A 17,020-nucleotide genomic window follows, 5' to 3' on the forward strand; every position below is an offset into this window, starting at 1 on the left:
AATTTCAACTTGACTCATTCAACCCCAAACCATGATGGAAAGCACCACCTGATCTGATATCATCTGAAAACAAACAGTTTTCACTAACAATGCTAAAACCAGGGTCATCTGACTTCAGGAAGTGATATCAGTGCATAAGGTCTTGGAAGTTAATTATCCCATATTTTTGATGGCTGGCTTCCTGTTAACTTTGAAGAAAACATTCCTTCGCTAACAGGTCGTCAAAAAAATAGGCCAAGACTGTAAACCGAAAACCCAAGACATGCAAAACTAGCCAGTTGAATGTTGAAATAAATGAAGCCTGATGGAAGAGAGACGCTTTTAAATTTATCATTGATTACAAACCTTGTATATAGATAGCATATATAGATATGTCCAGTATTAGATATGTACAGTATAGATAGCGTCCAGTATTTTTATAGTTTCTTGGCTGAATGATCAACATCAGGTAACAGTTTGTAAAGGGAATGTATAATTTATATAATTTATACCAAGCTAAGTATAGTGTCTGTGTACCCCAATTATAATGTCAGTAGATGATGAGAACTGTATTGATAATTACAGCATAATTTCAATATATATATTAAATAATTGACTATTTTAGATGATAAACCCCATCTGTGGCTTTCTGGCTGACGGATTGAATTTGTGCACAGGTCTGCATGGGAACCTTCTGTTACTGAGAGAGATCAGAGATCCCAGGTTCTGTTCAGACCCAGGTGTTTGATAAACATGAAGCTGGAAACTCGACACCACCTGAAGAGGGCAAGTTGAGGTCCACATTCATTCAGTCTGAGGGAGAGGACGGGGGATGATTTACTGAAACTATGACTACCTCAGACCTTGACGCAGACACCCAAACACACAGGCGTGATGAAGACTCTGTCAACATCTAGATTTATTTTCTTTTCAGCTGAGTGTTTAATGGTGTAAATGGAAAAACTTCATATGGCAGTACAGATTACTACAGCTGCTTTTGCATTCTTACAGATGGCCACACATTAAACAGGCAGAGCTTCCTCAAATAGAGTATAAAGAGCCAGTGTATATGCAGTTCGTCTGATTGAAACATTTCATGGCTATGTTATTCCCCTGAGGATATGTTGTCCAGTTTTGTTATAGGCCTCTCTAATTGGCGGGTGAATCTCACGAATTTCTGAATCATATTTTTCTTCAAATTGTTTTTTCAATTTGTATTTTATTTCATCAATCACATTCCATTCAATTAATATCCAGATGAGTTTTATTAATTTTTACAGTAATATTGCCATATATCATTTGTGTGTAAACATTCATTCATTTATTTAAAAAAATACTTTTCACTTTGTTAGTAATTTAAATATTAATTAGTAATGGCAAAATGCTAAAAAATAAAAAATATTCACTCCTATTTATTTGAACATTCAGTTCAAACAAATATGTACTTTTTATATGATTTATATTCATGAAAATGTAGTGTTAAAATGTGTTAACATATCTGTAAAATATGGCAGACATTCTTGGACAGGCTGTGGGATTCACCCTATAATGATGTTTTATAAAAATCATTTTCGGTTATGGTGACTGTCTGTTCAACTGTGCTGGAGCACTGCCAACGTATAGTTGCTATTGACTGTGTGTTTGTGCTGTTTGCTTTGGTTTGTTGTCTGTGCAAGGTAATGCTATGAGGTGTTTGTTCTTCACAGGGAGTTGCTAGACCCCAACATGATGCAGCCCACTGAGCTACTGAGTACAGGGAGGACAGAGAGAGTGAGACGGATCATTTCTCAGCAGGCTGACAGAGGTAGCTGTGTGGTGACAACACACTCAAGGCTGCAGGTGATCACAGTGGAAAATCTCATTCAGTCGGTGCGAACCGAATGAGGCACTCAAGATATATGTCACACCATATCTTTCATCAGAGTCGTGGGTGCTGTAATACAGTCATGTTGTGTGATGGAGAGCTTTCATAACTGCTAGATGATGCCCCAGGTCAAAATAAAGCCAGGGAACAATTCTGCCTTTGCTGGCAAAGTGAAATTTGTCATTTGTTCCTAACTTGATCGAGTATAATTTCACCTGCATATGTTGTTTGCAGAGCCTTGAAATATCACCAGCTCATTTCCTCCTTGTAATTGTGCCATTTTAATTTAAGATGTGTCTACAGGGGCCCCTCGTACAGTAGGAAATGCAGAAATTGTCAGATCTTTATCAGAAAATTTTGGCTGTTGAGTTTTATGAACAGCTCTGGCTTAAAGTTGCAAGAGTCTAAGGTCTGATGTATTCATGTATACATTGCCTGTCATTCCCCTCAGAATCAAATGTGGTCAACTACCTAGACGGGTCAAGGAGAGTGCACTTTATTTGCTAACTCCGAGTTAAATAACACTGAGAAATGGAACGAAAGTATTGTTTTTGCAATTGGCTTATCATTTTTAATTAGCACATAAGATACATCAGGAAGCGTAGATTTTATACAACCAAGATAATCACTCCCACTGACGCACACATTTATCTCTGATGCAAATCCAAGTATGCAATGTAATACGTATATTTACTCAGCACTCCGTCAATAAACTACAATCCTTCATATCCACAACATCCAGCACAGATGACATTCTCATCCTACTTTAAAGACTCTACACTTACAAAACTCCTTAAGCTGAATAGTATTGGATATCTCAAAGGGTTAAGGGTTGCCCTAAGATATTTTCTGTCTTCTGCAAACCCTCACCCACCATTCTATCATTACCTCATACACTGCCAGTGGCTTTTCACCATAATAGAGCAATCATTTCAAACTCCACACGCACATGTTACGGTAAAATGTGAAGCCTTACCTTGACATACTCCATGGTAGGGTCCATGCCTGCACCGTCCCTGCAGGAAAAAGAAAGAACTCTCTTCAGCGAACACATCAACTCTCCTTTAGCCAAGCTGGCTGCCGGTTTAACTGTAAGTGTGTGTGTGTGTGTGTGGGTCCTTCTCTGGGCAGGCTGTACATTGGACTGCAGTTCAGCCCCTCTCGCCTGAGGTCATTACACCACAGTATAGACCACAACATGTGGACACAAACACCCACCATCCCCCCAAACACACACAATTACTTCCACACTAACCTAAATGCACAAAGTTCAGCTGAGATGCAGATTTCAATTTTGACAATGAATAAAAAAATTTAAGCAGGCTTTAAAAAATATAAGGTTAAGCAGTAAGGGATGAGCATTTCAGGTCTTTTAGTGGCTCTCTGTCTCACACACAAACACACTCTTATGACTCTCCGGATTTATGCTTGCGTGAAGACTTAAACCCCAAATTCTAAAGGATTATAGCCAGGAAAAGGGGAATTAATTCATTGAGTCTAAATTTCCCACAGGCTCAAAAAACAGCATAAATAAACTTTCAGTGCTACCTTTGGGTAAGAGACAAACTTGGCGCAAATGTAACCCAGAATCTATACAAAACAGGAGACGAGACATAGCAATTGTTCACATGACCACTATTCCTGCCTGCATCTTTAAGGTTATGGTCTAGATGTGACTTACCCTAACTGCAGAGATGGCCCTTGGTCAGCACTGCATTTTTTGTTTTATTTAGATTCTCTATGTGGAACGCAGGAACCATGGTGGTGAAGAGAGTCACAGAGAAGAATGAGCGGTCGAGGTGCACTGCACGGCTCAGCTTTTTCTCCATTTAGATGTTTCCACCCTCTCTGTTTTTGCCTTTACCCAGAGTCCCTTTCATCTCAGCTTACACAAAAACCTGACTTTTCTTTATGACTCTCTCTCTCTTCCTTTCTTACCACCAGGGTGTGTGGTGGACTGTCTCAACCCCTTAGGGGAATAAGGGTGGCTTTCAGGTTCAGTGTGGAGGTGGCACCTGGGGTGAGAGCTCAGATATATAAAAAGCGTCCGATTACTGGAAATACGAGAATTTGTGAAGATTTTTTTTTTTTATTGTTTGTTTGCTTCGCATTTGATGTAACTTTAAAGCATAACTGATGCTGTTCCCATTGGACATTCAGTAGAAAACTACTCTAGAGGCGATAGGTCACGCTTTAAAGCTTCTGAACACTGACATTAGAGCGCTATAAGAGTACACTGTCAGCACTCCCACGGGTCGACCCAAGAGTGACTTGAGTTTGGAACCAGGCCGAACATACCGTCTTGTCCGCAAAAAGAGGGCATGCCGTGAGGACATGGCCTCAAGAAAAACATTCATCTCCATCTCTGGCTCGTTCTGTGCCAAGCCACAGCTGTATTGTGTCTCAAAGTGGTGATTTGTACCTCACAGTCTTGCCAGTCATAATTAGAAAGCTGAGGGAGGACATGTCAAGTTAGAGAGATGGACAAGCTATTATTGGGTTTCCAGAAACAGATTCATAATACTTAAGCCAAAGGAGAGAAATGGGACATTTGACATGCAACACTCCCAAAAAATTACCCACACATCGAAAGTCATAAATCAAAGGCAGTTCACAGCCAAGACGACAGGGGCAGTGAACCGATACCAGTCAAGTTCACTAGGGACTTTAGGGAGTTTCAGTAGGAATTCAGGCCATAGATGTGATTGTTCTAATTAGTGTAAACTATGGCATGAATTCTAAGATGTGTCTGTGGTTAAGCTGTGTTACCCAATGAGTAAATTGGAGATGACCTATGACTATACCGTACAAACCTACCTTCCTATGTGTGAGGAAGTTTGATTACCATTTGGGGACAACATTTTAAAATAAGGTAAAAACTGTAATTAATTTTATATTTATGCTTTATTTTGTATTTATTTACAGTATTTACCTCAAAGTGCAAAGGATTTCCTTCTTCATGCAGATTTAGGATGTGGATTAAATATAGTTTTATGTAAGGTAAATGGGTGTGTGAGAGGAAAGAGAGTGGAAGAGACTCCAACAAAAACTGTTTCACGTCACATCAGCAGAACTGTGTGGCAGAAGGAAATCCTTTGGGCCACCTGGTAGTCTGGATGGAATGTTTGGGTTCCGTTGAGCTTAGCAACCCTAATAAAGTTACAGAATAATACCAGACGGCCCAACAAAGACCTGAGTTTGCCAGCACATGCAGGGCATTGATATCATTACTTTTTTTGCATGTCATGTAAACTATCAACTGTCATTACTGTTATGCATTTCTTGTCAACTATTCATGACCTCAATTTAATTAAATGACTACATGGAATACTTGTCCTTTTAGTTAACAGTAAAAAACTCTCATGTGAGTTCATTTATAACCAATAATACGGTTGATGTCTTGAAAATGAAAGATAGGTGGCACTTTTTCTAAACTATTTTGCAAACTTTATAATTATAATTTTTACAATACTACATTATTAAGTAAACGGGTACATTTACTCACATGAGCGATCTTATTACCCTGTATACTGCACAATGGAGATGTGATGACAAAGTGATGGCTGATTCATTGTGATTATAGCAGTACAACACCAGGAAATGGCTGATATCTTTCCATCAGAGAGTTAAAACTGTTTAATCATTTGATTGTTTAGTTTAATGTTTACCATGTGTCATTTCTATCATTTGGCTGACAGAACCAAAGATCATTTTGGCATGCTCAGAGACGAGGCCATGTAGTTATGAGGGTGTTGAGTGGATTCTGTCAACAACTAGAACAACTTTAATCAGCTTTAACAAGTAAATCAAATGGCACTGTTGCTCCTGCATCTCTTTCAGCTGTCTCATTCTCTCCCTTTGTCTCTCTCTTTGTGTTTTTATCTCGATCTCTATTCCAATCTGTCTTCAAAAATTCTTTCATCTCTCGGTCAAGCTATAAATCTACAGTCCTCACTATAACCTGCGAAGAGTTGTGTGTGTCTGTGTTAGAACAGCTGCCTCACACATGCAGGTAGTAAAGCAAAGCACCTTGATGTTTCATAAAAGATAAAATGTTTCAGTCCTAGAAACAAAACCTACAGGCATCTTGTCTCATCTGACTATTTGCCTGCAGGCAGACACTCAAACTGGTGAAGCATTCAGCAGCCAGACGTTTAGGAGGTTGGCATTTAATCACAATGCCATCCAAGTCTCCAACTCTGATAAATCTAATGTAAGAAAGTCATCCAGGAGTAAGCTAGTCATTGCTTCTGGGCTGATTCAATGTAGGTCCATTGTTGATAATGAGAAGTGTCAATCCTTTTCTATGCTGGTGCCTCTCTTTCTTTCTCTCTCTCTCTCTCTCTCTCTCTCTCAGTGATTATGTTCTACCTATTTCTTTTTCCATGTGTCACGCAGAGTCGCAATAAGGTGTTGTTATGGTGACTGGGCCGCTATGAGAGGTCATTGCTAACCTTGCTGCCAGCCCAGAGCAGCTTCTTTTGTGTGCTGTGGTCATTTTTCACCTCCCATATCTCAGTGAGCTTTGTTGCTGTGAAATACTAGTGTAATATTAGGTAACCTTCAAATGTCAAGGGACAGATGTGGCTTACTGGGATACGGAAACCCAAACACACCCCTACGCCTCAACAGACACACAATCACACAGTTACACTTAAAACTGTTTTTATAAAAGCCACTATTTAGTCTGTCTAAATTTCCTGAGGTGCTTCTGGTAAAAGTACATGCTGAAGATGTTAACAGCAACTCGAGTTATCAATGTTTTGTCTTAAGGTCTGCACACTGTTTCAGTTGTGGAAACTGTTTCTCTTTGGCACTTTCCACATAAATCCTATGTTTTTATTTTGTTTACCTGGATTCTTTTTTGTGAAACATATTAGATATGTTACATCAACTATCATACAACAAAAATTAAGATCAGAAAATTATTTCATCTATTGAATTGATTTTTAATTTAGAAGTAATAAGTATTTTGTATTTTTAATTAACAATTAAATGATCATGCTTTAATCATATTTATTTAAATTTTGATTATATTTAATTTTTTAATTCTGTAATTTATCGGAAATATACATTTATAAACTAACAAAAAGATTGTTCATTTAACATTTAGTTTTAGGTTTATGATTATTTCTTAAGAAAAAATTATAATATAATTCATGACTTATTTTGTGCCATGTTTGTGGAAGGTGCCCTTTATAATCTGTAACACTGTCTACAGCGCCAGACAGATTACTTTACTATATCTTCCAGGTCTTTTGTTGAGGGTGAGATATTACCTGTTAAGTTAGTATGTGTAAATACGGGACAGATGCAAACGTCTTTGTTGCTGACTGTGATAAGATGAGACAGCCAGTAAGGGTGATATAGCTAAACAGGCCCAGAGCTATGGCAAAGATCTAGGTATACAGTGAAAAAGAGAGACAAGACACAGTGATGGAGACAGTCCTGGACATGAGTCTGAGCCAGCTGCAGCTTGTATTTTATGATTATTATCTCAGTTGTGCTATTTTCTGAAGACAGTAAAGTTAACGGGATTGAGTTGAACTGATGGCCAACTTATTAAATCACTAGCCAAAACAAAGGGGTGATATGTTACTGTAAAAAATAAAGCCGAAGCATAGAGGATATTCAAATCAAATTACTATGTACAAATAAATGCTAGCAAAGGGTAATAGCAGTTTTAGGGTGCCAAGTGATACTGTACTAGCTCTTGACTGAGTTCACCTTTGCATCAAAATCACTTTATAAGGCTATATTTTAGTAAAGTACTGTATGTAATTTTTATATACCAAAAATAAGCAACCCATGTGGGTTCACAAACCATAATTTAGAAACTATTAAGTTTGATTGTTAAACAGATGACAGTAGATGACATTTTATAACCCATTATATAATATGGCATTTAATTCATAACACATTGTTCTAAAGGTAAACGGTAATCCAACTGAGCTCCTAATGTCCCATAACCCTAACCGGGCAAAACACAAGTTCTTTTATCAATTGTTGCATTGTCATGATTAGGACATGGTGTAATAGTATTGTAGCATTTTTGTCAAATGTAATCTGTTCTTGCTAATCAGTCCTATTCCATAATCTGACAATCTGCACATGAGGAAAATGTATATGTATATTAATGAGATGTATAGCTATTCAGCCAATTTTGAGATCTAAAAGTCTTGATCGTATTCATTTAATATTATTTAATATAATATTATTATAGTATTTAATCAGAAAAGTGACCAATTTGGCAAGTTCACTGTCACGCTGTCATTTGGTGGGTTTTAGATGTAGTGTACTTAGTTAAAGAACATAAGCTGTCCTGAACAGGCAGGTTAAGTTGCTGTTGTGGCAACCTTCACCTAAATAAACCTTGACCTTAATCTTGACTATGTATCTGAAAGCAACATTGCTCTAAGCTGGGAAAGAGCAGTATTATGATTTCATGAACTGGGAATGTGTTTTTTGATATTACATGTTACTTCCTATTTATTTAAAGGCGCATTCACATTGAGACTGACAAGTCCATAGAATAGCAACACCTGAACAAATGGGTAACTTGAATTCTTTGCAAAGATTGTGAGGTTTTTGCAGGTGCTGTAGAGCTATGTTGCGTTTGAATCACTGAGAGAGGACAGGCGTGTGGAAGTACTGTGTTTCTTACCTAGATGTGAAGCTGCTCTTTCTGTCTGAATGGAAAGCCTGGTGTTCTTCGATAATGTTGTGTATGAGCGGTGATGGTGGAAGGCGATATCGGCCTGGGTATGGTGCTACTGATGACCCCATATTTCCATTCATCTCCCACTGCTTCACAGACGAACCAGAGCCATTCTTCTTCTTGCGAGGCAGGGTACCATGGATGGAGACTCCCTGGTAGCCGCTGACCGGCGTCTCGGCCATGGCAGGCCGTGAGCTCAGCAGATCCATAGAAGATGCGAGAGGACACTGGCGCCCGATGTGCATGTTCCTGGGCAGACTAGAAAACCTCCCTTCTGCCATCATCCTCAGCTCTGTATAATGGTAAAAAAAGACAACATTACATGGATAGTCTGCAAAAAAGATATAAAGGAAAAATTTTATGAAATATTATTATTACAGTTCAAAATAAATGTTTTCTATTTTTATATTTTTTCGAATGTAATTACTCCTGTAATGGCAAAACTGAATTTTCAGCAGCCAGTCAGTGTCACAAGATCCTTCAGAAATCATTATAATTTGCTAAATTTAGTGCTTGATACATTTTTTCTAATGTTGGAAACCGTTCATACATTTTTCAAGATTATTTGATGAATAGACTAATTTAATATTCTTACTTTTCACCTTTAATCAATTTATTGTGTCCTTGCTAAACATTTTTTTTTGTTGCTTGTAATAACTGGCAGTAGTCTGTGAGTCTGTGTTTAGGCTGTATCTATAATTAACAACACAGATATGGCAAATGCTACTGGGTGTTATTTGTTCTGACATTTCATTGAGGTGCTATCAACAGCTAGTGTTTATACGAAACCTCCTGCCATGTGTGCCCTATGGCACAGGTAAGTTGGAAGGCATCACTGTTTGATAGACGTGTCTCCTGGCAGCAACAGACACAAACAATATACAGACATCACTCTCAAAGACAGGGAACTCCGTTCAGTCTGACCATAAGAGGTGCAGATAAGGATCTTCCCTTGTTGTCTCCAAACTCATGTTTACTTCAGCATTCCACAGACGCACAAAGACCACTAATTGGTGCAGTGAAAGTGGAGACTGATTTTATGGAATTACAGATGATGATGATGGAGATTTGATGGCATCACACTTTCTGTTGAGCTTTCAAAGGAATAGTTAACCCCACCAAAAAAAAAATCTACATTTCCTCATTCATGTGACTCAAATCCGGTATGCTAATATTCAACGGCTTTTTTTTTTTTTTAACAGCACCACTGGTGTCCATAATTCCTTGACTTTCTTATGTTTATTGAGGGGCTTCAAATTAAGAGAAAACTGTGGGAGTTCAATGACCCAGACGCTGGATGAGTGTGTGTACGTGTTGACCCAATTAAAGAGCGCTGTTAGGGTTATTCGGAGCACACATGCACACAGCAGAGCGGGTGTTGCCGTCACCCTCTTTTGTCTCTTTTGTGACAAGTGAAACTCAATATTGGACCCTGACAGCGCTTCTGTTTAAAGTCTGGCATGACCTCATCTCTTTCCTCACCACCACTGGCCCCCAAATGTTCTTTCTCTGCTACATGTAGCTGTGCATTAAGTTCTGGACTAGCAGCTCATATTTTTTATGTTACATAATAATAACATTTCGTGTTTTCTCATAGTTTGCAGTGCATCCCAGGTCCAAAATGAACACTCACCGAGCTTCAAATGTGACTGAAATTTGGCTTTAGTGAGTAAATAAAACATCTTGATTCATTTAAAAAACATAAGATGCCCAATATAATTGTAGAATGTCCCTCCCTCACTGTTTATTTATCTGCTGTAAGCAATGTAAGTGAATCAAATTGTTAGGAATAGATCAAGTGGAATAATACTCAGAGAAGGTCTTTGTTTTAATATTATTTAACACTTGAACTAAATATGGCACCATTCCTGACATTAAGATTAACAAAAGCACCCATTGTAATGTTTTCATTGTAATATTAACACTTGTGTGATTCTGTGAATTAGACCTGCACTCATCATAATCAACAAGATGTAGACACAAGCTGAATAAGATTTATTCTGCAGTGTAGACAGCTTAGTTGATTATAGCGATACAGTAATAAAAATATATAGTTATATTGTTATAATAGGAGTGTTTTAGTATTGTCACGTAGTTTTTTTTTTAAATATATTTAAAATATAAATTATTGTTTTGTTATCTGCCACAAGGGCTAATGTTAATTTAAGGAGTATCTTGATTTACTGATTTATAAAAAGTCAATAAATGATTTCAGAAACAGAGTTCTTATTTTGAATGTGTAGCATATATAAAAACTATGGCATAGATGTCACAAAGAAAATACATATTTTAATGTTAATGTAAAATTTGAGATTAATAGTCATAAAAAGAAGAGAAAATAACTAAGTTTTTGTCATAACCGTGCAGCACTGCTGGGACACACTGACATGTGTTTGTTGCAAATAAGCAACATTTTTTTTAACAGAACAATTTTTTTTCCCAAAGAGTAATTTTGGTCCCTTGCACAAGCATATGTGAAGAGAGTGGAAAGACATGGAAACTCCCTGGTAAAGCCCTGCTGGGGTGTTTGAACCTACAAACTAACCAGAGTCACCTCCACCCCACAGATCTACTCATTCATGACCACCAACGTCCTGAATCAGCTTATCATGTGACTGTGCTCATTTAATGTTGTTTTTCAGTTTGTCACAGTAACAGTTGGGCTGGGTGTATAGCTTAGAATATTTTGTTCTTAAAGGATAAGAAAATATATGCACTTAATCAGCCTACGCCTGTCATACACCTGTAAATCACTTTTTTATTTGTGTTTATGTAATTCTTTTCACATTCTGGGTGTTCTGGTGTATAATGACTAGATCCACACAGCGGGTTTTTAATGGTTTGATCAGGGCACTTTGCAGTGTTATGAAGCCGGAGCTGTATATTTATGCACCTGGAGCACCTGTGCACTGTCCCGGGGCCCTGAAACATGAAACTTCATTCACTGGTGCTGTTTTCATGTGGTGTGTAATGGCTAGGAGACATTAAAATCCACAGATCAGTGTTACTGAGTTATCATACTGGCTAGTCAGGAATCCCCTGTTGGTTTCAGATTAATTTGTCTCACATGTCTCAGAGTGTGAGGGATAGTCATGCTCATTTGAGAAGGCAGATCTGTTCTTCCTGTGTCGGGGGAAGCGAGGGGTCTGAGTCATAATACTCATATACACCACTGATTTTAGGATGGCAACTGTGACATTTCTAAAAATAAAAATAGGAACATGGAGTGGAATAAGCTGGGGCAGACCCTCCGGATCCCTGAAGGAGGCCATTTCAAAGATATGATTTTAAATCTTTCCCTCAATGTATATATTTCACAGGTGATTGTAATTTTAAAGGTATAGGTCACTGAAAAATGCTATTTTTTTCATAATTTACTCACCCTCATGTCTTTTAAAATTCATCATACAAATGTTTATTGTAAAGGAAACATAAGAAATAAAGTCAGATTTAGAATTCTTACAGATTTAGAATGACATGACCATTTTTATTGTTGGTCAAAATAATCTCTTAAGCTTTTACCTCTATAAGAAATGAGGCCTTACTGAGGTAACAAGGAAATCCAATCATATTAATGTGCATTTAAACAGCCAAATTTATTTCAGTGTAATTGGCTCTGGTCATTTGGTTCTGGTCAAACACTATACTTCATCATTAGTCTCAAGTCATCTTAAAAAAATAAATCAGTGTTTTTAAATTACACCCATTGTCTAGGATGGATGAACTTGAATCTGGTTCAGTCACAGACAAACATGAGAAAATCTCCAGTCTTACCAATTTCATCAGTTTTTTTTACTTCATACTTTTAAATAATTAAAATCCATTTTTTTTTTTACTTTAATTCAGCTACTCTTACCTAGATTATTATTCACACAGTCCCCATAGTATAACCTCAGGACAAGTTTTTCTCTGTAAAAACAATACATGGTTAATAGTTTAAAAGATATAGCCAAAGCAATGTCTGATATTGTTTAGTATATTAATAGAAGCAACACGTAACATGGACACTATAATGTAAAATGTCCCTGTTATTTGTAACTCTTACATAAACTACTCTGTGTAATAGGAATCTGAAACATAAGTGATTTCCCTGCTCTCAGCCCAGGTCAAAAGGCCACAGTAGGCTAACATGGTGTCTAAGAGCTCTGCATGGTGTAATTTTCAACATTTCAGCATGCAGTGAGGCAGAGAGACAGCTGTCAGCCTTGCAGAAATGCAGAAACGAGTCCCCTGTGGCTCTAGATTACATATGCTAAACAATTAAACCATTAAATTTCAATTCCTCCCCAGAGGTCATGAATATGCAAAATGCACATTAAACGGTTCTTAATTAATTCTTTGCTCTACTATTTTCTCTTTACACTCCCCATTGATTATCCAGTTCTTTCTCAAGTGCTTGTTTTATTCTAGACTGACATGCCGTCATATGACCTCACTCTAAAGTGTCAATCACAGTAGCCTGTTCTCTGTCTCTTTGTCTCTCAATACTGCAAAGCACAGCTGGATGCTGGCTGACATCATCCTCTATATCAAACACATCTATTTGCCTCTGGCTAATACAATGTCATGTCTGGGAATGTTAAAGTGTCTTTGTTCTCCAGGAAAGCCATTATCTTATTCTTTTTCTCGAATGGCTTGGACACATTATTAGGATAATTGCCCAAAAAATATTCTGTCATCATTTAATCATTTATTCCGAAATAATGGAATAATGAAATTATACTTTTGAATATGAAACTAACCACCAGTAGGTGGCGGCAAGTAACTGTTTTAATGAGCGAGTCAATGATTCAACCAATCATTCAATAAATAAAGGTTTTATATTTAAACATGAATTTGTTTGTATTTTAAGTGAGCTGTTTTTGATATAATAGTGTTTTGTTGTACAGGTAATACACTCATTGATAGTTGTTCTTATTATACATTCATATTCATAGCATACTATAGTCACACAATAACTGCCAAAATAAATAAATATTCTTGCTCTTGTAACGACAAATACATGCAAAATTGTGTCAAAATACCCGTCTTGGAGTGTGTTTGAAAAAACTGTTAGTTATGTCTAAAGTCATAGTAAACAGTGGAGAAAGAAATTGGATGGGTATCATTATATTGGATGCATTGTCTCTTAAAGTGACAGTGCCAAATTTACTAGCTGTTGTCGGTGTCCTTAATGTTAATCCAAGAAAATAAAGAAAATCACTCACTGCTGTTGACTGAATTACTTTATAGTTTTAACAAGAATTAATCCTCAGTCAAACCAAAAATTATTCAGACACCAGAAATAATTTTTAATATGTTTTTCTAGTGGGTACAGGACACTATAGTTAATTTATATAAGTGAGTATAGCAAAATAAAATAAACTCTGAAATATTATACCCAAAAAATATTCATACTGTTTACTACCAGTGACATAGAAAAAAATCTGGGACCAAAAATGATTCAGACACTTCGACCTGACCATGTTTTGTTTACATGTTTTTTCTTTAATTTCTAATGCAACCTTTTTACACCACAGACTGAACATAATTAAGTATTGCTTGGTAATTTGTCAACAGACTATTGATAGTTGTGTAGATATTGTCAAACTAACAGTTGTCTGAAGTTTTGTTTGATTGTAATCCATTACATACCTTTCTATCAAAGTTATCTGACATTATCAAGATGAATTTGTTCTGACACAGTTTAATTCTGAGTTCTTGTCATATTTTGTTACCATTTTCTAAACTATAGCAAATAACCGTGATAATGTTGAAAGTGTCTGGATACATTTTGGTTTGACTATATTAATTTTACAGTGAAGACTATCCAGTGTTATTTTACATTTAATTATTCGGTTTCTGTACCTTGACACCTACAAACTTGAAAAAACGTAAACATTGTGTAAATAGCACAAATAAATAAATAGAACGAACATACAGATGAAACAATTTCAAACAGGACCCAGTCGTACAACCCCAGTTCAAGACAGCAGTTCACAACAGTTCATATAAAAGCTCATTTCACAAATGAACAAAGCTGCATTGATGAGTTTGGAGTACAGTGTTTAACAAAACAGAGCAAACGGAAAGACAAAGTGCAATCTGTGGCTATTATTAGCTCTCTATATAAAACATATTGACAGAAAGACAAAGGTTGTGCTGAAAGACACACAATCTTCCAGCCTAGCATAATTTGGGACAAATATAATGTGATTTGATGGGGGGTAGGGGTTGGCTTAGGTTTATGTCCCCAGCAATGTCAAAAGCAAACCCCTATGCCCTTGCTGTCAATACCTGATCCGTTATCAGTCACCGTTTACCTTGAAAGTCTCAACAGGGAAGTTGTGGCCTAATGGTTAGAGAGTCGGACTCCCAATTGAAAGGTTGTGAGTTCGAGTCCCGGGCCGGCAGGAATTGTGGGTAGAGGGAGTGCATGTACAGTTCTCTCTCCACCTTCAATACCCCTTGAGCAAGGCACCGAACCCCAAACTGCTCTCTGGGCGCTGCAGCATAAATGGCTGCCCACTGCTCTGGGTGTGTGTTCACAGTGTGTGTGTGTGTGTGTGTGTGTGTGTGTGTTCACTGCTCTGTGTTTGTGCACTTCGGATGGGTTAAATGCAGAGCACAAATTCTGAGTATGGGTCACCATACTTGGCTGAGTTTCAGTGTGGTCCTCCTAGTTGATATTTTATGCAGGTTAATTGTCTTTTTAGTATCGTCTTTCACAAAACTCGTTGTGTTTTTGATAAAAACCTATTGCTTTCTCATTTCAAGTTGTTTGAAAAGGATTATCCTGAGGTAATTATGCAAAGGTATTGAAGGGGTATAGATGTAGGAATTGTACTGTGTACAAAAACAATCACAGTCAAAGTCACACAGAGTTTTTGTCATACTCAAAATGTGCATGCAGTACAAACAGTTTTCAAAGAGCTCTGACTCTCAGAGCAAAAAGGTTAAACACATGAAGGAGGAGAATTCTCTGCGCATTTCAAAACAACAAGATGACTATTCTCACTCAGGCCCTTTCACCGTCCAGCCATCCCCCACAGGAGTTGGTGGGAATCTCGTGAATAAAGCAGTTCTCCTTTAATTAATTCAAACCTGCTTTTGGAACACAAAGACTCGAGTGAGAGGAGAGCAAGTGTAGTGTAGGGTTTAAAGAGCTCTTAACACACAACCATGCATCAACCATGATGGCCTGAAGGAGTGGAGAACACATTCTGAAGTTCAAAAAGAACCAACCACTGCATTATAGAACCACAGTTCATACATAAGTTAAAAGAATAGTGTTTAATACAACACTATTCTGTATAAGGTTAATACAAGTTAAGATGTTTGATATCATGATTACTGCAGAAAGTTATGTTTTGTGAAGCTGTCTGAGTTGTCCTTTTAGTGGTGGGATTATTATAGGGAAATTAACGAATGGTTATTTTGACATTATTCCTGTAGTCATGTCATAGGTCACATCCCTTTCTGGTATCCCTGCATGGATCATGTGAAAGTAACCAGTTATAGCAGCTTTAAATTGTCGACAGAAGTTGAAAATTGGATTATAACTTTGCACAGACAAGACAAGTACACATTTTATCACATTTCGCATTAAAATATGAATATAAAGTAGCCCCTGAAACTTAATATTACAATAATTTAAAGTAGGATCAGTAAGATTTCTTTTAAAGGGATATGAAAATGAAATGAAAATTCTGTCATTAATTACTCTCCCCCTTGTCGTTCCAAAAACGTAAGACATTCGTTTATCTTCGGAACACAAATTAAAATATTTTTTATGAAACTGGAGAGCTTTCTGACCCTGCATAGACAGCAATGCAACAGCAATATTCCTAGACCCAGAAACAAAAATATTCAGAAACTTTATTCAACAATTCTTCTCCCCCACGTCAATGTCTTCCACCATTCTGGAGAGTACCATCATTAATGAGCATGCTTTCTAGTGAACGTAAATAACACTGATTACATTCTGGGGAAAATGCGCACGCATCTTGGTACTCTTCAAAATAGCAGAAGGTAACTAGGAGAGAAGAATTGTTAAATAAATAGTTTTTTGTTTTCTTTGTGCACAAAAAGTATTCTCATAGCTTTGCAAAATTGAAGTAGAGGCACTGGTGTCAGATGGACTGTTTACTGATGTCCTTCCTACGTTTCTCGGTCTGGGAACATTGCAGTTTCATAGCTGCCTATGCAAGGTCAGAGAACTCTCTGATTTCATCAAAAATATCTTAATTTGTGTTCCAAAGAAGAACAGAGGTCTTACTGGTTTGGAACAACAAGAGGTTGAGTAATTAATGACAGAATTTTCATTTTGGGTCGAAATATCCCTTTAAAGAAGTTAATATTAAAGGGGTCATATGATGCTTTTTTAAAGATCATCATTTTGTGTATTTGGTGTAACAGAATATGGTGACATGCTTTAATGTAAATAGAAGCATTATTTTTCAAATACTGTACATTATTGT

The 17,020-nt window shown here is 37.1% G+C and overlaps 1 protein-coding gene across 4 annotated transcripts in view; it reads right to left on the reverse strand.

The window, feature by feature from the left end:
- bcar3 (BCAR3 adaptor protein, NSP family member) overlaps positions 1 to 17,020 on the reverse strand; it is a 66,638-nt gene that overhangs the window by 23,946 nt on the left and 25,672 nt on the right. For all 4 annotated transcript variants that reach the window (XM_026269366.1, XM_026269365.1, XM_026269368.1 and 1 more), the window contains 2 exons: positions 8,508 to 8,853; positions 2,820 to 2,859 (listed from right to left, as the gene is read on the reverse strand). In XM_026269366.1, the coding sequence (XP_026125151.1) occupies positions 2,820 to 2,859; positions 8,508 to 8,853 (386 nt within the window). The remainder of the gene's footprint in view (positions 1 to 2,819; positions 2,860 to 8,507; positions 8,854 to 17,020) is intronic.

Source organism: Carassius auratus, chromosome 8, assembly GCF_003368295.1.
Source record: "Carassius auratus strain Wakin chromosome 8, ASM336829v1, whole genome shotgun sequence".
In the NCBI taxonomy this organism is placed as follows: domain Eukaryota; kingdom Metazoa; phylum Chordata; class Actinopteri; order Cypriniformes; family Cyprinidae; genus Carassius; species Carassius auratus.